The 21,250-nt window shown below is 37.6% G+C and overlaps 1 protein-coding gene across 1 annotated transcript in view; it reads left to right on the top strand.

Annotated features, from left to right (window-relative positions):
* Positions 1-21,250, top strand: part of rbfox1 (RNA binding fox-1 homolog 1) — a 203,714-nt gene that overhangs the window by 142,806 nt on the left and 39,658 nt on the right. Inside the window, exons 8-9 of the mRNA XM_044332223.1 lie at positions 3,908-4,040; positions 11,934-11,973. Of these exons, the coding sequence (XP_044188158.1) occupies positions 3,908-4,040; positions 11,934-11,973 (173 nt within the window). The remainder of the gene's footprint in view (positions 1-3,907; positions 4,041-11,933; positions 11,974-21,250) is intronic.

The following is a 21,250-nucleotide window of genomic DNA, read 5'->3' as shown; positions in this document are numbered from 1 at the left end:
GCCTGTTGAGGGTAGGAGGTGGTGAATTTCATCTCTAATAGTTAGAATTCCATCATTAAAGAAGCTCATAAAGTCTTTACTACTGAGAGCTACATGAATACATGGATCAATAGAGTTATGACTCTTTGTCAGCCTGGCCAAAGTGCTGAAAAGGAACCTAGGGCTGTTTTTATTCTCCTCTATTAATGCTGAGTAATAGGTGGCTCTGGCATTACAGAGGGCCTTCCTTTATGTTTTAAGACTATCTTGCCAGACTAAGCAAGATTCTTCCACTTTGGTGGAATGCCAGATCCTTTCAAATTTTCGCGATGTTTGCTTTAATTTGCAGGTTTGGGAGTTATACCATGGAGCTAACCTCTTATGTTTTATTATCTTCCTTTTTAAAGGGGCGATGGAGTCAAGTGTTATTCACAATGAGCCTGCAGCACTGTCAACAAGATTATCAATTTGGGAGGGACTAAAGTTAACATAAGAGTCCTCTGTAGTATTGGGACATGGCATTGAATTCAGTACTGATGGAATTGCTTCCTCAAATTTAGCTACAGCACTATCAGATAGACATCTAGTGAGGACATTTTTGTCTAATGATGTGTAATCCAGTAATGGGAATTCAAAAGTTATTAAGTAATGGTCTGATAAAATAGGATTTTGTGGAAAAATTATTAAATGTTCAATTTCAATCCCATAAGTCAGAACAAGGTCAAGGCTGTGGTTAAGACAGTGAGTGGGTTTATTTACACACTGAGAGAAGCCAATTGATTCTAATAATGAGATAAATGCAGTGCCAAGACTATCATTATCGACGTCCACATGAATATTAAAATCACCTACTATAATTACTTGATCTGTACTAAGGGCTAAGTTTGATAGAAACTCTGAGAATTCAGATAAGAATTCAGAGTACAGGCCAGGAGGACCGTACACTATAACAAATAGAAGTGGCTGTAAAGTTGTCCAGGTTGGGTGAGAGAGACTAAGAATAAGGCTTTTAAATGAGTTATGATTAAATTTAGGTCTAGGGTTGATGCTTAGGCTTGAATTGAAAATGGCTGCAAATCCACCTCCTCGGCCAGTGTCTCGAGGAATGTGAATGGTAATATGACTGGGGAGTGGATTCATGACACAGCCAGGTTTCAGTAAGACAAAATAAATCAATATGATGATCTGAGATTAAATCATTTACTAATACGGCTTTAGATGACAGAGATCTAATGTTCAAGAGTCCACATTTAATTCTCTTATTTTGTTGTACTATTGCAGTAGTGGTTTTAATTTTTATTAGATTTTTATGAATGAATCCTCTTCTGTTTACTTTGGATTTAATTGATTTAAGTGGTCAGGGGACAGACACAGTTTCTATTTGGTTTTGAGTGGGTAACTGCTCTAACGGAAGCACAGAGAAGCGTGTAAGACTGCAGCTCTGCCTCCTGGTCTCAACTCTGGGTTGTCATGGTTTTGGTCTACAAATAAACTCAGCCATATTTCTAGATATGAGAGCAGCTCCATCCAAAGTGGGATGTATGCCGTCTCTCCTAATCAGACCAGGTCTTCCCCAGAAAGTCTGCCAATTACCTATGAAGCCCACATCATTTGCAGGACACCACCTCGACAGCCAGCGGTTGAATTGTGACATGCGACTATATGTGATGTCATCACTGCTCAGATTTGGCAGGGGCCTAGAGAAAACTACAGAGTCTGACATTGTATTTGCATATGTACACACCGACTCAACATTAATTTTAGTTACCTCAGATTGGCGTAATTGGGAGTCGTTACCGCCAACGTGAATAACAATTGTCCCATATTTACGTTTATCTTTAGCCAGCAGTTTTAAACTTGATTCTTGCTCTGGCCCCAGGAATACATTTAACTATGGCTGCTGGTGTCACTAACTTCACGTTTCTGACTATGGAGCTGCCAATAGTCAGAGTTGGTTTCTCAGCAGGTATGTTGCTGAGTGGGGAGAACCTGTTAGAAACATGAACTGGTTGGTGGTGAACCATGGGCTTCTGCTTAGGGCTGTACTTCCTTCGGACAGTCACTCAGCCACCCTGGCTTCCCGGCTGCTTGGGAACTACTGGGGGAGTAGGAGCTACGTTAGGTCGGCCCACACCGGATACTGGGGGCTGGCAAACTACATTAGCTACTAATTGGTTTTCCATGGTGCGAATTCACGCTTCAAATTCACTGAGCCTCGCCTCCAACACTGCAAATAAACTATATTTATTACACGTACCATTTTCACTAAAGGAGGCAGAGATATAACTAAACATTTGACAGGAGAGTGAGAGGGAGAGAGAGAAGCCATTGCAAACTGTTTCACTAGGTTTAGCTGTTAAGCTAACTGCTGAGCTAAAGATAACTAACAACTGTGGGATTAGCAAGAAAAGTCGGTAAAGGAAGGAGAGAGCTAAGAGTGCTTGAGCAGAACTAGCGTATGTTTAAATATACAGCAGGTATTTATCTACAGTAGTGAGAAATATACCAAAGTTAACTGAGCTGGGAGCAGCAAAAACAGTAACCACAGTCAGCAACTGGAAATGACACAATACGCTTACCGTAGCACGTCAGCATGTCAGCACCCCATTATTGTTTTCAGAAAATATTGAAAATATTCTGCTTTTTTCCATATCCTAGAGAGATTGTTTACATCTTTTCAATTAAAAAATCACCAAAATATGTTATTTGCAATCTTTGTTACTGTGTGACATGACGTGTGTGCATTTGTGTGTGTGTGTTTTTTTTTTCTTTTTTTTTCTTTTTCTTTTTTTGTATACGCATCATTTGATGATGTATTCCGATTGATTGGCTCTGCAGACACATTAGCAGCAGTTAAACTGTGAGATTGATGACCAAAGATTTTACCACATTTGTCTGACCATTGTTAACTTTCATCTCAACAGCCCAACATCACACAGTGTAAGGGACCTTTAGACAGAAAAAAATTATTCTGATGTGTATCTTGACTTGCAATTTGCTTATAAATCCTTGTGACTTCACTTGGTCTTGTCCTAAAGGGTTTGAGACTTGATTTGGGATATGCCCCAAAAGATGTAAAAACAGCTCTTTTATCAACTCAGTAATGTAATTAATGCTGGTCTTTTTGCCAGCATAGTAGGCAGTAGCACAGGCCTGTAGTAAATATGGACAGACTTGACTCTTTAGTGTGAACGTAAACGCTGCTAATCCTTAGTAAATATTATCCCAGGTGTTATACAAGTTCTAATGATTGCAAATTGTTCTGTGTATGCCAAGTACTCCCTTTCATTTAGGTTGCATCAAAAGCAGAGTAGAATAGTGTTAGGAAGAGTCATTAGTGTGACTTGCAGGGTCACCAGGCCACTGGGTCATAAAATCAAGGTGACAAAAGATGAATAGGAACAATTACCAGCCTTACTCCTCTCCTTGTCTCTCTTTGAGAAACTCTTATCCTTTGGCTCAAACCTTCCATTTTTCATCAGGTCAATGAATGATTCACTGTTTCTATTTGCATTTTATTAGATCCCCTTTTTGAAGAGATGTATAATTAGGGTTGGAAATGGCACCTCGATCTCTTTCTCAACCTTCAGTCACCCCAGCTCTCAAATTAAGCTTTGTGTCAGTCAACCCCCATTAAGATTAATTATAAGTTAATAACAATACCACTGCAATAGCTCCACTCCATTGCCACTCTCACTCTTTATTATTTCTTTCTTTCTCATCACATCTTTTCCACAACTGGAAATTGGATAACATTTTAGACATTCTCTCTAGGATTCAAATGCCAACTACAGGTGTACAGTTCTTTATGCTATAACATGCACTCTACCTCAATAACCTGCCTTAAGTGGACATTTTGTGTTCTTTGGTGGGGTGTGGGGTGTGACATCAGGGCAGATGTGCATCATTTGCTGTTCTGTGTCTCCAGTACCAGGTTTTCCCTACCCAGCAGCCAGTGCAGCAGCAGCATATAGAGGTGCCCACCTACGAGGTCGAGGACGAACCGTCTACAACACATTCAGGGCGGCTGCTCCGCCGCCCCACATCCCAGCTTACGGAGGGTGAGCATTCTTTCTCACACTGTCTTATTCTGCATCTTTCGTCTTTCCTTTTCTCCTTTCTTTATCCAATGACAAGTCTTGAATCTCTGTGCTCAGAGTCAGCGAAGCGGTGCATGCCAGCCTCGCCTCAGAGCGATATCACACTACCCCACTTTCACAGCATGCTGAATTAGCCAACAGGCATGCTACAAGACATGTGCCTTTGCACGGACCCATGGGAGATGACTGTCAATTTGGCCTTGTACTGTGGTGTCACTGAGCAAGGGTGTGTTCATGATGGAATGGGAGGTCCTCCACTTTGTATCCACTTCTAGAGTTTACCCAGCTGCCAAAAAAAAAGAAAAACAAAAAGCCATCTTCCTAGCCCCAGCAGCAGCTCTGGCTGACCCTTCGTAGCTTAATGTTCTGGAGAAAAGCCAAGGAGAGCTGTGTATTGTGGGCAGTCAGATCTGATTTGCCATTATTCTGTTGGTTCTTTTTTATTTATTTTGCTCTTTATGACTGCAAGCAAATGGACACTAAGGAGGCTGGCAAGGGAGTCTGTTTAAGGATGGATGCAGTAACTGCTGTACCTGCTTGTGAATGAGGAGAGAGTTCAAAGTGACCAATGAGCATCATATCTTTCTCATTACAAAGTTTGAATGCAACATCTGAATGCATTGCTGTAGCTAGCTAACAACTGGGATTTTTAATAATATAATATTAAAATATATAATAATGTTAAGGATTTTAATATTTAACTTATTTTAAAAAGTTCTGACAATTTTCCTTCAACATTTTTTATTCCCAAGAAAAACAACGTTCAAGCTTAAAGGATAGTGTTGGATTTTCTTACATCATCTTAAAAAACTCCCATACTCAAATGTGTGGTTAGTTTTGGTTTCATTACATTTCAAATAAATATGAACTTAAGAAGTAAGATTTATAAATGCATTTCGCAAATAAAAAACATTAGTCCACAAATATGATATTGTACAATGTCTCAAGCAATTTAAAACATTTGATTTTGCATTTACATATCTATTTACAAAAAATTACAAAAATCCTCAAGTAAATGCTGATTGTTTCATACTTTCCAAGCATCTGTACTGTATTTACCATTTATTTTTTAAGATGAAAATAATATTTATAATACTCATTTGAGACATTTGTAATTCAAAACATATGTTCATATGTGAATCAGGTATTTTATGTACAAGATGCACAACACTTTACATGTGAATTTTTGAAGCTTTCAGTGAATCCTCACAGAAAAGCTGGTTCAAATGATGAGTCTCAAATAATAGTGGCCAACATGAACCAATAAAGGCCAGTTGCTATCACCAGTATTGCTTACCAGGACATTTGAATGGAATGGAGCCATTGTTAAAGTCATCAGTTCCACTCGTGCTTTTGCAGGTAGTCATCATGTCTGTTGTGAAAAAGACTATTCAATCAGTACAACTGACTCATGTCATATTCCAACCCTGTCTCATAGTAATTATGTTTATATACAACTAACTTGCAACAGCAAATACATTTTGTAGCAAACATAATGCCGGCTGGATTACGTTTTCTCGTAACATAATGAGGAAATGTTGTTAATTAACATATCTGGCAAGTCACAAAAATATTGAATGCACCATACAGTGTTAAGTTTTCCACCAAAATATCCGATCTTGCAGTACAATATGTAGGAACATCCACATTTATTAATGTAAAAAAATTGTCTTTTTTTTTTTTATCAATCTCTCATCTGAAGTAGTGTGTTACAATACAGGGATCTAATTCTCTGCTTTAGATTAAAGCAACAGACAACAACATATTGGTAAATGCATATTTATTGAACTAAAATGGTTAACAGTGAATAAATGAGGTATTAATGCAAACAGATAAATGAATGATCAACCAGAATGAATGTAATATGTTATAAATGGTGTATTAGGAGTTATGAATGGCTGGTGAAATGTGAATGAATAATAGCATAATTACCAGAGAATTAGTTGAGGCTGAGGTAGTTTAACTAACCAACTTCTCTTAAAATTTACTGGAGAATTCAATTCAAATGACACCAACTCTTAATCACAAAAGCAGGTGGAGATCAGGAGATGTCATATTTTTTCATAGAGGGGATCTTTGGGTGAACTGTTAACCCAGCAGACTGTTTGCTGCCTCAGGGTTGTTGAGAAATCAGCTGTTTCAGCAGGTGTGGGGTTTCCCAGCGGAGTTTCTGCTCATGAGCGTGGAGGGCTTTAAGTCAAAGTGTTTTAACAGTTTCTTTAGGTGATTCGCTGAATCACCACAGGGTTTGACCATTAGACGGAGGAGACAGTCTGATCTGATATGGTTGTCTCTGGCAACAGCGTTGAAGATGTCTTGATCCATGGAGAGCGAGTTGTTTTGCTTTGAAGCCTCTGGACTGACTATGCTGACTTTCTTACTAAATAACCAAAATAAAACTATACTTTAAGACATTAAGCATGAAAGACTTTCAACATAAAGTTTGTTTCACTGAAGTTACAATACTGTACGTAGCTTAAAAGAAAAGAAAGTTTGCTTAGGAGATCACGTGGTACAAAAGAAAAAAGTACAGAGAAGTTAAAGGGACTTGACGTGCGTCTCCTTTGAGATACAAAAAGGAAGAAGTGCACAAAGCCTTGGGCAGAGGCCTTTTTTATTCTGGCCTGCAGCAGGGGCGTGTTATGGGTGGAGATGGATTTTGTCCTGTGCAAAACAGAAAATCATTTGTCTGAGAGAAAACACATGATCTCTCTGACTTGATTACAAGAGATTAAATTTAAATTAAATCTTACATGTTTCACCATGGTCATTCACATTTAAAGATGAATTGCATTGTTCAATACATTACTCAAATGTTCAGAGACACACATCTATAATGCAATCACTATCACAATACCTGAATTGAATCCCCTGATTGGATTATACAATAATTAAAATGCAATCTTTGTTGACTATACTTCTATTAACATATTCTCATACACAAAGATTAAACAGCAATTCATACAGTCTAATGAAAACATGCTATAGTTGTTTTACAAACCTACTAATGTTAACTAAATTCTGTTTTATAACTATTAATGGTAACTCTTCACTTATCAAACTAATCCTTTATACACATCAAATTTCTACTAAATTATATAGAGTTTAATAGCAATTTAGTGGATATCATCATCAAAAAACATTATACTGTATTTGCAGAGGCCTCTTCTTCAGTGTTCAAAGCTGTATAAAACTTAACCACTGGATGGCACTTGTGGTACATGTAGTGTATGATAATTCAATCTAAGTATTAGGGGTGTGTCCGAATTCAAATACGTTATTTGGCAAAGCACAAATAGTGGGTTTTTAATTTATTTCGTATAAATATTTTTAAAATTATTTGTTTTCAGGAAGAAAAAAAAAAAAGTCAAATATCAGTGCGCAGGTAAGTTACATCACTATCTCAGTCTCTCTTCTCTGCTCTGCTGTTACGTCTATCAGCAGGTCTCAACCAGGGGAGTCACATCCACCTGCTACATGATGCACATTTCCTTATTTGGACATTATTCCTGGAGTTGGGGGTGTTCCCCAGAGATAAAGCTGAGCTACTGTCACATGCAAAGTGCTCTCAAGGGACTCTCCATAACCTTTTGCTCCCTTTCTCCTTTCCACAAAGTTAGGTTTTAAAAAAAAGGCAATAAATGAAAAGTGCAAAGCACTAATCACCCTTGAAGGTCTTCCGTACATGTTACACACTATCTTTGTGTTATGGGTGTATAAATAAGTAGAGGTCTGTTTGCATATTTGCGATGCACTTGGTTTTAGTTCAGTAGTCAGCACAGTCGTCTATGATCTGGAAGACTTGAGATTGAGACCCAGAGTGAGGACCTTTGAAAGTTTATTCATGAACGTTTTATTATCCAAAATTAAGAGCGTAATAAAAACAAAAACTGGATTTTTACACCTATTTCCACCTTTTTTCGAATACAAATACAAACATGAATATTTTTTCTGCCTCAACAAATATAGATACAAATACAAATACTGGGCTCTCTGCACATCCCTGCTAAATATGTGTATCTCAGATATACTTTATCACAGAGATTTCAGAGTTAGTTAGTTAGTTAGTTTGTGACCAATAATATATAGGTTACAGGATGGTTATATATTTTGTAAACACTGAATCAAACTTCTGGCAAGCCAAGCCTTCCCTTAATTTACGACTTACATCTGGCAAATGTCCTTATCTGAAGTCACACCAGAGTGAAAAACAAAAGGAGGAGGTTAATCGTGTTGGTGTGTGTGGGTGTGTGTGTGTTTGTGTGTAGGCATGGTTAGAGGGAGGGAGAAAGAGAATTTGATCCCAACTCATCAAAACAAACTGATTAGGTTAAATTGTGGTAAAACAGTCTCTCTTTTTTTTCAGTGAATGTCGTTTAATCCAGTGTTTCCTGAGATTTGAGTTGCCAAAGAATGTAGTTGTTTTTAGTTTGTGTCACAAATTTCCTTTTCCCTGACACAGTTGGGGAGTCTCTGGAGGTAAAATGGGAGGAGTTTGTCCTGTGACCGTCCTGTGAAGAGTCAAAACTGACACTTTAATGTGGAGAAAGGACTCTCAGTTTACCTTTGAAGGCATATCCAAACCGAAGTTGAATATACATCCATATTCTTGAGGTGAGAGGTTATCATTGATTAAGCCCAGACCTCCTTTGGGCTTTCACAGAAATTGGAAGAAAACAAAAGGGAGGTGTGCTGTGTCCCCCACAAATATCTGCTGGTAGTGACTACTGCATTATCAAACCTTTTCATGGACACTGACATGTTCAGACACTGGCAGTAAGTTGGTTAAGGTTATGGAAAGATTATGGTCTTTGTTTAATATAGAAAAAGTCCACAGCAACTTGAATCATAACCTTTTTTTAATATTTAACCTTAACAAAAATGCTTTTGTTGCCTAAAACTAACCACACATAGGACTCAGGAAGTGAACCTTGGTCTCTGGCATCAATGCCCTGCATTTTATATGCCCCTGATGCACTCCAACCTCCTCCCTGTGACTCTGCTGTGGTATATAAATGAGCCTCTGATTGTTATCCAGGCAGTGATTGTGTTTCCTGGAACAATGTAATTAGAAAAAAACAATTTAGTAATATATAAATATAATTTGTAGGAGTCAGGGTTGATATTTTCTGCTTTGCTCCTCTCAGATTAACTGTTAACTCTTCTTAACAGTTTTCATTATCTAATTCTTTATCAGTTATTCTACTTTGACGTTTTGTCAATAACTGTTAATTAAGGGTCAGTGAAACTTAACACTTCCTGCAGATGTTTCAAACTAAAAGCATACCAGGAAAGGGACGGCTTCTTCCATTTGATGTGCTGGATGGTTGTTTCATGTGAAACCTCTGTGCAGAAAGTACTGACTGTCACTGACAGTATCTTACCACTGAACAAAAAAACGGCAAAGTGGAACTGACTGAAATGAATCAGTAGGTGAATTTTAATTGTTAAAAGAGAAAGTGAGAGCAGCAAAGTGGTAAGTATAATATGACTGTTGCTGTCCTGACATTGATGTAGAAATGTATGCTGACAAATGGAACAATTGTTGCATTAGCAGCAAAGAGCATAAACCACAAATTAAACAGAAGCAGAAAGAACATGAAGGCTACTTACTAAAATATGAAATAAACTTTCGAATAAAGGCTGTCTTCTCTCTTAAGGCAGATGCTACTATTTGATAATGTAGGGTAAATTATTTAGTAGTTTTTCAAATGGAAAAAATATATATATAATACACCCTCTATCCAATACAGATAGTATAGAGATGTGTGGGTGCTTTTGAAACAAGTCCTGTTTTCCAAAGACTCTTGGAATGAACAGTAGATCCACTCACCAACAACACAGTCACAGTGGCAGCAGAAGAAACATCACACAGGATGAGGAGGTTAGGTGTTTAGGTGAACACTCGAGCATGGTCTTGACAGAGAGATATGTGTTGCAGATTGTACTGTCTTTAATGCTGCTGCACCACTTAATTGCCCTGGTGGCAGTCATATTGTGATTTATTAATGTGGACCATGATGTATTTTTATTAAAACTGTCTGTCTCAAGTGGCGAGGAGCAGACTCCAAATAAATCCTCTGACACAGCTAGGAAACCAAATTTGTTCTGTGTGTGTGTATGTTTTCATAAAGTGTTCTTCCATGCCCATTTAAATGGGCCTGACATGACAGCCTATAGTATCAATAAGCCAATATATACATATAGCTGTGCTGCAGTCCTGCGGAATACATTTCAATGAGTGAAACAGCTCTCTGGACCACCCTCACATTTGAGAAGTTATTGATTATCAGAGATAGCACAATCGGTGGGAAACCAGTCTAATGGCTGTTGAAATTGGAAGCTCGGTCCTCTGAGGAGCTCTTCATGTTAAATGGAGCTCCATCATAATGCACTACTGACAGCAGCGTCCTGCTCATTTTATTGGAGGCCATATGAGGAATGCTTTGTCTCTCTCACACACACAAACATGCATACACTGCACAGAGAGGGATGTTTTTAATCTCAGTATTAATGTCATATAGTGCTTTCATATCACGAGACAAGGGATTCAGCTGCAGACCAGAGGACAAGGAAGAAGAAACACACTTATTACGAAATTATGATTAGATGACTCATCATGCATTATCTCAGCAACTTTATCTCCAATAGTTGTGTTAAGGTGAGGTGCCAGGTGTTTACAGTCCAGGATTTTGTTATTGTGCTCTCAGCTCACTGCTGATGTTTTGAAACTTTTTCAAGTTTAGAAATTGTTTGACACAAGAAGATCATTTGAAGATCAGTGTTTTTGGACCTTGACCCATACTAGAGACTAAAGTCAGGATATCTCAGCCTCTCTTAGATCAATTTTAAACATTATTGTCTGTTTCAAGTCCTCCAACTTTATAGAAGTGCTTCTCTGAGGTACCCCTCCTTAAAGTTCCTGAAAATGTATTTTATCAATCAGTTTCTTAATATGAGTCATGGGGTTTTTCATGGAGATATTATTTTCTGTCAAATTAAGAATAGTTTTGATTATATCACATGACAGATTTCTGTATTTGTGTTTTTCGCTGAGCTGTTCTCACTGGTTTTACGTGGGAAGGGTTTAGTTGGAAAAAGTGTGAGTCCTGAAAGGGGACTTTCATACACCAATCAGGATTGATTAACATTTGAATCAAAATCTGTTGACAGTTGGTGGGTTGTTCGTTTTTGTTTGTTTGTTTTTGTGATAAATATCTGAATAAATCTTAATTGATTATTTGATTCACTCATAAATATGTTATGAAGAAAAACTTTACCTCTTCTTTGCCCCTACCCAAGATCCTCAAAATGCTTGTGGAAAATGGTATGCTGAATTACTCATTATGAGGAACAAATACATTGACTAAATACATTGCAAACAGAATTAATTAAAGCCATGATTAAGCTATGATAAAGCTATGATTTTGAGTTTGATACAATTATCAATATAATGCAAGGATTTTTTCCCTATTTATTTGTAGTGGCATCAGGTCATCATGCTAAAAAAATCACGGAACACTTTATTTTCCTTTTCATACAAAACTCAGTATAAACCTGCTGCTACTGATTAGCTGAATAATAACTCTAAACAAAACCCGGTGAGAACCTTTAGGACCTTCCCAGCCTCCTTGCCCAGCCATCTGAGAGCGGAGGGGGTTGCCTGCTGTATTTCCCCTTTGCCTCTGTCCCTCTTATGTCTATTTATTTTTTGGTTGTCTTTTGGATTGTGGAGATGGGGGTTGGTTGGTAGCTAGCCCAGTGCCTGCATGTCAACATGCACTAATATGGATGTTTTTGTTTTATTGTGTGTTTGTTTGTCTGTTTGTTTGTTTGTGTTTGCATCCTCTGCAGTGTTGTTTACCAGGATGGATTTTATGGTGCAGATATTTATGTAAGTATTATTTACTGGTATGACATTGCATGCTACATGATCTCTGGTCTCTGCCCTGTTGCTACGCACATGCAAGCCCCAACCCTCCATACTCATACATGGCTTCACCTCCAGCTGGCAGATAGCTGGACATGTCACAGCCTGGAGTTCAGCACATCGTCCCTGCAAAGAGTAGACTAGACATCTACAGACAATGTGAGCAAGACACAAGAGCTGCACTCTAACCGAGAGGAAAATTTAAAAAAAGTTCTTTACAGGTGCAAAACATGTAAATGTAGAAACACAGATAGCACTGGAACAACCACCACTGGGGTGAGAAAATGAAGAGACTTTAAAAGTGGAAAAATTCCTTGGAAGCAAACCTTGCTGTCAAATTTTCAGTTCAGTAAATAGAAAGGGGCACTATATTCAGGCTTTTACTTCAACGCACTGTGTGCAAACCATTCACTCATGTCTTTGGTGCAGTGCATTGTAATATGAAAGATAACTGGCAAACTTACAAATCTTGATGAAGATAAAGCAGAGAAAAGTGTGTGAGAGAATGCATTATTTTAATGTGCAAAAGTTAACTGCAATAATCTGGAAACATGTCCCAGTCTTGTGCTTGTATGAGAATAATGGTGTGAATAATAATGAAATAATGACTTGATAACAATGTGGCTCTGAGACCGCAATGCATGTAACATTTGAATATACAAAAATAAAATTACTTAATGCAAAGATAGAAAAAAACTTGCAAAAACTGGTAGTAGCTACTTGTATATCTAAGTAAATACAAGGAAAAATAAAATATTGCAGTGTAGATTAAATGGCTAGCATGTATTTTATTATTATTTTAAAATCCATTAATCTTTTACAAAATAATCTTGACACACAGTTTACTAGCTTTATCCCCCAGAGTAGAACCAATGGTCATATTTGGGATGGGTATGATTAAAAAAATAGAACTATAATTTTGCACTTTTATTCTGAAAGCCAGATGCCTAGCCTGGCTTTGTCTACTATAAACCAAGAACCCAGGTTACTATCCATACAGTTTGATAATCAGTGTGTAAAACACAAACTAAACTGAGCACATAATTTAGCAATCTGTAATCCTGAATTTCAACACCAGTATTTTTTCTGCGATATGGCCCCTATGAAGACTAATGTATTAATAATAATTAAAGTGTACTAATATTTGTTTAATGTATTTAAAGTCCATCTTTTGCTGCAGCAGACCAAAACATTTCTACCTTGAGAAAATTATCAAACATATTTGACATGTTTTGGTTTCTTGATGGCTCCCCCTAGTTTTATATTAATTCAAGGGAATACTGTTCTTCATCTACATAGATAGAACTTGTTTTTATACAGCCAATCAAATTGTTGCATAAACCAGTAATGTGGCATTACACTGAGCCTGATAGCACCCTGGTACACAACACAATAGCCACAGACTCTGAACAACAACCTACGTTACCTTTCCTACTAAAGTCTCCTTCTTATCTAATTTACAAATATGAACATGTCTTGTCCTACACCTTAGCTTGTTGAACGAACCACCAAACAAACATTCACTGAGGAAAAGTACACCGCTAACGTCAGTTAGCAGCTAGCCAATTGGCTTTTCAGCTGCAGCACATTAAACAGCATGTAAATGACCTGCAAATCTTACTTTGGTCCAGGTGCTGGTGTGGTTCTTACTCTTCAATACCACTGCTAACAACACACTGGCTGCACATGACTTGTAGCTACAGTAATTTGTTTCCTTCTGCACAGTGTAACACTGACACTCTGGCAGCCTACCAGTTGCTGTCAATCAAACACAGACATGCCAATCCAGCTACTGTCAATCAAATGCAGATACTGACACGCCCCTTCATCTGCTGTCAATCAAACACAGATACTGACATGCCCCTCCAGCTGGTGCCAATCAAAATACAACACGCCCCTCCAGCCACTTCATACGAATAGGAGGATTTAATTTGTTCAAAGACCCTTTTTCTTCCATTTAATAATGAAAAAAACATTAACAATACATTTAAAAAAACATGCTGACTTTACATGATTTCAGTTGGACTTTAAAGACATAAAGATACAAAGTAAGATGGATTAGGGTTAGGGTCATGAGAATGGTGGAAAAAAATAGGTTGGTAAACTCGGCATTAGAGCAACGTTATCTTATCTATCTATCTAATTTAACTGTATATGAACATTCACATCTCTCTACCCACATCTTTGTCACTGTATGCCTTTGATTTTGGAAAATGTATTAATTTTCACATTATTAGGTCTTTCTTTTAAAAAAAGTTAAAAAAAAAAGTTTTACTGTTTACCCACAAGGACTTTTTTAAACACAAAAAACAGTAACTTAAGTGTTGAAAAACATTTGAAATCTGTATCAAACACATTCTAGTTCATAGTAAGTTCATTTTTAAATTTAAAAAAAAAAAAACACCAAAAAATAGTACACTTGACTGCTGACCATTTGGCAAATCATAAAGTAGTCATCTTTTGTTTTTGTCATTATCTGTTTGTTTTCCTGGCAGTGTAGTTGACTGCTGTCTGCATCACAGCTGAATTTAGGCTTACAACCATGGAAACACATTGAATCTCCTGTATGAATGAATGAATGAATTGATCTCCTGAATGTTTACATATTAGGAGAATTTAAGGAAAACAAGTATTGCTAATAAATAGATAATTAAAAAGCGCTGCTTATGACAATTTATGTGGGCATGAATGATTTACAATGCATGTTGTGCTAATGTTTATGATAACTTTATTATATCATGGATTTATATACTGGTTTTCAAGGTTTTATAGTTAGAACAAACACAAAATATATATTATATAAACTTAGCACAAAAAGTAAGGAAATTTGTGTTTGGTAGATTATTTCTTTGTTGTAACAATGCTTCTTGGCAATAACTTATATACCGTTGGAAAGCCTGTTTATTTCCCTTTTAAATGGTGCCACATTTGTAAGGAACATGCATTTGTGGGATGAGCAGCAGAGCTGAGTATGTGGGTTGTGTCCATGAAAAATTTGCCAAATCTTCTCTGCCATTGTCAAACAGCTTATTCTGCCATTGACTCTTGTTTAATGTTTGGTGGATCGGATGATTAAGGTTTGAAGAAACAAGACATATTGGCATTTTAACAATTTATTCATTTAACAAACAGGAGACTCCGTAGCATGTGATAGAACCATACACAGCCACAACAGCCTGGCACCTCCTCCTCATGCTGGTCACCAACCTGGTCACACACTGAACACTTGTGGGATCAGCTTGGGCGTGCTCTTCGTGCCAGAGTGACCAACACAACCACGTTTGCTGACTTGCAACAAATGCTGGTTGAAGAATGGGATGCCATCCCACAGCAGAGTGTGATCAGGCTGGTGACCAGCATGAGGAGGAGGTGCCATGCTGTTGTGGCTGTGTATGGTTCTTCCACATGCTACTGAGGCTCCTGTTTGTTAAATGAATGAATTGTTAAATTGCCAATATGTCTTGTCTCTTCAAACTTCGATCATCCAATCCACCAAACACCAAACAAGAGTCAATGGCAGAATAAGCTGTTTGGCATTGGCAGAGAAGATTTGGCATATTTTTCATGGGCGCAACCCACATACTCAGCTCTGCTGCTCAACTCACAAATGCATGTTCCTTACAAATGTGGCACCATTTAAAAGGGAAATAAACAGGCCTTCCAACGGTATAAGATTTATTGCCAAGAAGCATTGTTACAACAAAGAAATAATCTACCAAACACAAATTTCCTTACTTTTTGTGCTAAGTTTACATTATAAAAAAAAAAATGAGGTCCAGTAACAACAAAGTGAATCATTCAGACACTTTTAACCTGCTCATGACTTGTCATTTAAGTGGAGTCTGTCCAGGATGGTGCCATGAAAAAGAAATCAGCCACACTTACCAAAATAGTTTCTGCCTAACTGTACTGAGCTCACTGTGTGAAACACGTCCATGGTGTTCATTGTAATGGCTTGCTCTCTACATGTTTATTTGTAAACCAGCACTGCCTGCACTGTGACAGAAACACCATCAGAAAGGTGAAACGACAACATGATTAAGAAAATGAAGAGCAGAGATGCATAAAACATGCAGCATCACTGGTTTAGTCTTTTAACTCTAATTTAAAAAAAAAGATTTTACGTAAGCAGTATGTAGCCTACTTACTGCAGTGAACAGTTGAACCACAAACACCTATATGGTGGAGGCTTCAGGGAGATGCAGATTAATGATGCTGTGTGTGTGTGTGTGCATGTGTGCGTGTGTGTTTGTGGAGGAGGTGCTTCGACTGCTCCCATAACATTCAACCTCCTTGCCTCCCCATTAGCCCCATGCCCCTGCCACAGGGATTGATTGCCACGCTGCAATCAGACCATGTAATATTCATTAGCAAAGGGATCAAGAGCCCCTGTTGCTGTGTTTATGTTTATTGAAGAAGCGATACTTTAGGTGTGTGTTCGGTAAATTCATCCAAATAGCAGATTAGATGAGCTAGAAAAGAGCTTGGCCATGCCAGAGAGACCTGTGCTGTGGAAAATGTTGAAGAAAAAAAAGGAAGATTAGAGTCACATCTTCCTTCATGTTAACCTGTTGTCTTAATAAATGCACTATAATGTATTTTTCTACAGCACTTTTTTCATCACTGCAACAACAGAGTCATGTCATACTCACCAGTCTCTAACAGAAAGATCGATTACATCCACTAATTAATTCCACTTTGTCATTTTTTGATTGCTGTTAAGGTACCATTAATGACACATAAGACTTAGTCATAGCCCCGAAGATACAAAAGGAAAATCTGCTTGATTAATAAACACCTTGTCTCAATACTAGATGCCCTTATTGCGACATAGACAGTATCATCTTAAAAAATAAAGGAAAAGGCAGTATGGGGTACTTATAACAGACAGCACTGTACACCAAACAGTATTACAATGTGAAATTGGCATAGTTTGGAAATGTAGTTTAGTCATTAATATGACTACACTGGCATTTACACAGAGTTGCTACTCATGACAATAACACACTTTTTCCCATTATTTACTTTAGACCTGGTGTCAATCGGATATGCAGCTATGTAATGCCATCTGGAATCCACCAAAACAGGTTCTTACAGCTGGAGGACAAATACTAGACAGAGGCAAGAAAGAAAAGTTTGTGTTCTACATGACCCGTCTTGACTCCAATTATATTATACATGTATTATTCCACAAAGTGACAGCCAATGGTTCCAGGAAGAGTGCAAATATAAGGGTGATAAAGGTGACTCAACTTGAAAGGAGAGAACATTATCCTGTTGGTCAGAGCAGTGGCCTGTGGATCTAAGCATGTTAGTTTAACGCATTACCTTAATGGTGGACCAAACCTAAACCTCTAATGTAAAGAATGGAAATGACAGCTCCAATGCCTTCTCAACACCCAAAGAGAGACAACTACAGGATCTACATCATTCTTCGTTTTCCATATAACATGCAACATTTTCTGTATTTGATCACACACATAATGCCACACTTTGAATGTTTTATTCATGCTGGAGAAGCTGTGTGAATCCCATCCAAACCTTCCTGCCACAACAGATAAATACAGACAAAATACTATAGGACACTACACAATATTATAAGAAATTACCCTGAAAGCTTGTGCTGCTTACAATAATTTTAGTAGAGAAAAGAAAATGGTGGATGACAGGGACTGGGAGAGGTGGAGTGTGACAACAGTACAAATATACCTCAGCCAACTGAAGGTTGGGGTGCTGCAGCACCCTCAGCACCTGTACATCCTGCAGCTATATGCATGGTGCTTTAATATTAAAAATCTTTTAGCAGGGACATACTGTCACCCTTTCCAGTTGGCTTTTAATGAGATAGGAGTAAAAGTAGATCAGACCTTAAAAACAAAGATCTTGATAAATATTTTAAAAGCAATAGAGCCCGCTTTACTCATTTAATCTTATATGTGAAGGAAAATATATATAAACAAGCTGTTAAACATCAAACTTTATTTGTATAATAACTTTAATACAGATTAGTGCAATTCAAAGTGATTTACAGCTGATAATAAGACAGTAAAACAATTTCTGAATAATGCACACAATAAATAAAAATGAAAATAATGAAAATATAATAAAACCAGTGAAACAGATTAAACAATAAAATAAGACAATATGAAATAAAATAGAGTTTTTGTCCTGTACTTTGGAATAACTAAAAGACTTGTGCCAGGGGACCTGAGGGGCCATACTGGTTCATACATTGCAAGAATGTCAGAAAAGGTGGACAAATCAAAGAATTTTGAAATCAATCCCAAAACTGACAGGCAACCAGTGTTTCAGAGAAAGAAAAAGCTGCACTTTAGCGATATTTTTCAGATGAAAAAGGCAGATTTGAGACATACCCCACAAGCCCTAACGTTTAGTTCTGAGTTAAACTGGCTCAGGGTAAGTCCTGGAGACATACTAGAGACACCAAGATCTTCCCAAATCTAAGTCCCCACCACCCAACCACAGAAACACCCAATGGCACTGGCATCCAGAAACTGGCCAGTCTATTCCAAGCATATCAAAGACCAGCAGCAGCTCCTCTGTATACCTTCTGTGCACAAAAAAAATATTTGGTGAAAATTGACCTACTTATGAGGAATATAGTATTCCATAGAACATGTTGTCAAGTTAATGAGCTCTCCCTAGATCACTTAAGTGAAACACATCAATTCATAGTGTAGTGCGATGTGGCTATCTAATGGCTTTTAACATTGAGTTTCATTTATGGTATCTTAACGATGGAAATAAAGTGGAATCAAGTGGAAATAATTAGTAATGAAAACAGTAGTGGTATGAAAAAGAGAAACTTGGAGTGGTGGAGTGGTGAGTATGACATGACTCTGTTGTAGACGGAATAAGTGCTGTGGAAATATGCATTATGCTGAATTTTCCATGTGAGTCATTATAGCACAGGTAATTCCAACACCCATCATGTTTTTTACCTTGCTTTTATTATTAGGAACATGCCTTAAATGAATTATGTTGGCCAGAAGACTCAGACATTATTTGATCACTAGCTTTGATGTAGGTTAAAGTTGGGAATGTTGTCTGTAGTCATTGAGAACTGCAGTGTTGTGCAATTAGGCATTGCCACAGCATGATTGTAGGCCTGCAGCTTTGTTGCCAAAAATATTGAAAGTCAAGGAAGATGGAAGGACAGAGAGGAAGAGGAGTCCTGCTCACCCTTTATTTCCTTCAATGAATCAGCAAATGTGATGGATAGCAACATTCCCTGCATGAGATTGTGTGTTGAGTGGCCAAACCTTGACCATATGCACATATACACCGACTGTTACTCTCCTTTCCAAACACAGTGTACACACACACTCACACATGCATGCACGCAGAGCTGCAGGGTTGCCATTAGTCACTCAGTCAGGAGTGACAGTACACAGTGGCTGGTGACTAACACGGGCCAACCTGTTCATCTTCCTGCCATGGCCCATCATCACACGTACTCAGTATCAGTTACTCACCGCCACAGTTTATAGTGATAATAATACATTGCTGATGTCAGGACAGACATTCTCTCTCAGTCGTAGAGCGTGGAAGGGTGGAAGGTGAAATGATGTGAGAAGTGCTGGAGTTGTCAGTGAGCTTGGAAGAAAGAAAAATGGCTTTTGTTTCATGATAAATTAAAGCAGTGGCTCTAGACTGCTGGCTTTCAGTGAAAACAGAATGACTACAACGCTGTGATGCCCAATATACAGATGTTGCCATCTAGATATACATTTTAAAAAGACTCAGACATGATTAAAACTCATTGTTAACTATGCTCCACATTGCAAAAGTAGTGGATGGGAAAAATAATAAAATAATGTAGCTTATATTAAAGTCTTACCCATGGTGGCAGAGAGAGCTCAATACACTGCAACAAACTCAAGCAAATAGACAAAACACATTCACTCAAGTCTCGCTATGAAGTCCTGAGTCAAGTCCCAAATCAAGTAGTGATGGGTGGACCGTTTCTTTAAACAGAATTAGTTCCTTTGAGCTGATACATGTAAATGTATTGAACCTTTCGAGTTTTGATACTTTTTGCAGAATATGGCGTCAGTTTCACACTCTGTTGTAGTAAATGCACGTTCGACACCTAGTGCTGCCTGCCCCACAAAACTTCTCATCAATGCATTACCAGCCATCATGTACAAATTCACATTAATAAAAATGAAATATTCATCCTATTTGTATGTAGGTAAGCTATGTAAGCTCCAGGGCAGCCAACTTTTTACGTCAGCTTGGAGTGAGATTTGTTCCCATGGGGAAGATAATTTACCTCATGATAAAATAAGCATTAGCAATTCCTGGTAAATTGCTGTTGTATTGTATTTATTGTGACAATGTACAGTTTTAAACCTAAATGTTAACATTTGATGCACTGCACTAGAGTTAGCTTAAAGCTAATTTTCATCTGCAGTCCCTTACAATTAAAACATATAACAGCACAATAACATACAATACAAAGTAAAAACCACACAGGACACATTGTACAAAATACAAAGCTACACGCAACAGCACATCACATACACCCCCAATGTCAATTAGAAATTAATAATGTAAACTGGTCAAATTAAAAACAAGATTATTTGAGAAGATCATGAGATTAAATTTAGATTCAGTGGTTACAGAGCTCAGTAGTTTTTAGCAGATTTTTTAATTTGGCTTTGAATGTATTCATTGAACTATAGTTCTTCATATCATCAGGTAGGGCATTCCACTGGGTTGTTGCTTTCACAGAGAAAGCTGACTGTCCAAATGCAGTGCAATGAAATGGTATGGTACAATCTTGTATAGAAGATATTCTAGAGGATCTACTAGAACTTACTGAGCGAGTGTGCACAAAGTCACATAGTGGAGGAGGGGCCAAACCATTTACAATTGTATAAACTAGGCACAAATTTGAGAATAATCTAAAATTCTCAAAGCTCAGTAAATTGTATTTCTCTAGTACCCTACAGTGATGGAAATGCATTGGCTTTTTGTCCAGAGTTTTTAGAGTTTGTTTGTATAAGGACTCAAGAGCTTTTATGGCTGTTTCTCCAGCCTTCCCCCAACATGTGATGCAATAAGACATATGGGAAAGAATCATAGCCTGCATGAATATCTTGGCTGCGTCCAGAGAGAGACAGTTTCTAATGTCTAAAATTTGATAAGTTGTACTTTATGGTTTTAATAATTTTCAACATGTTTCTTTAAGTTCAAATTTGGATCCAGTGTCACA

This window comes from Thunnus albacares, chromosome 17 (genome assembly GCF_914725855.1).
Source record: "Thunnus albacares chromosome 17, fThuAlb1.1, whole genome shotgun sequence".
Lineage (NCBI taxonomy): Eukaryota > Metazoa > Chordata > Actinopteri > Scombriformes > Scombridae > Thunnus > Thunnus albacares.
The sequence above is the reverse complement of the archived record's forward strand: the minus strand, read 5'-3'. Positions and strand labels throughout refer to the sequence as shown.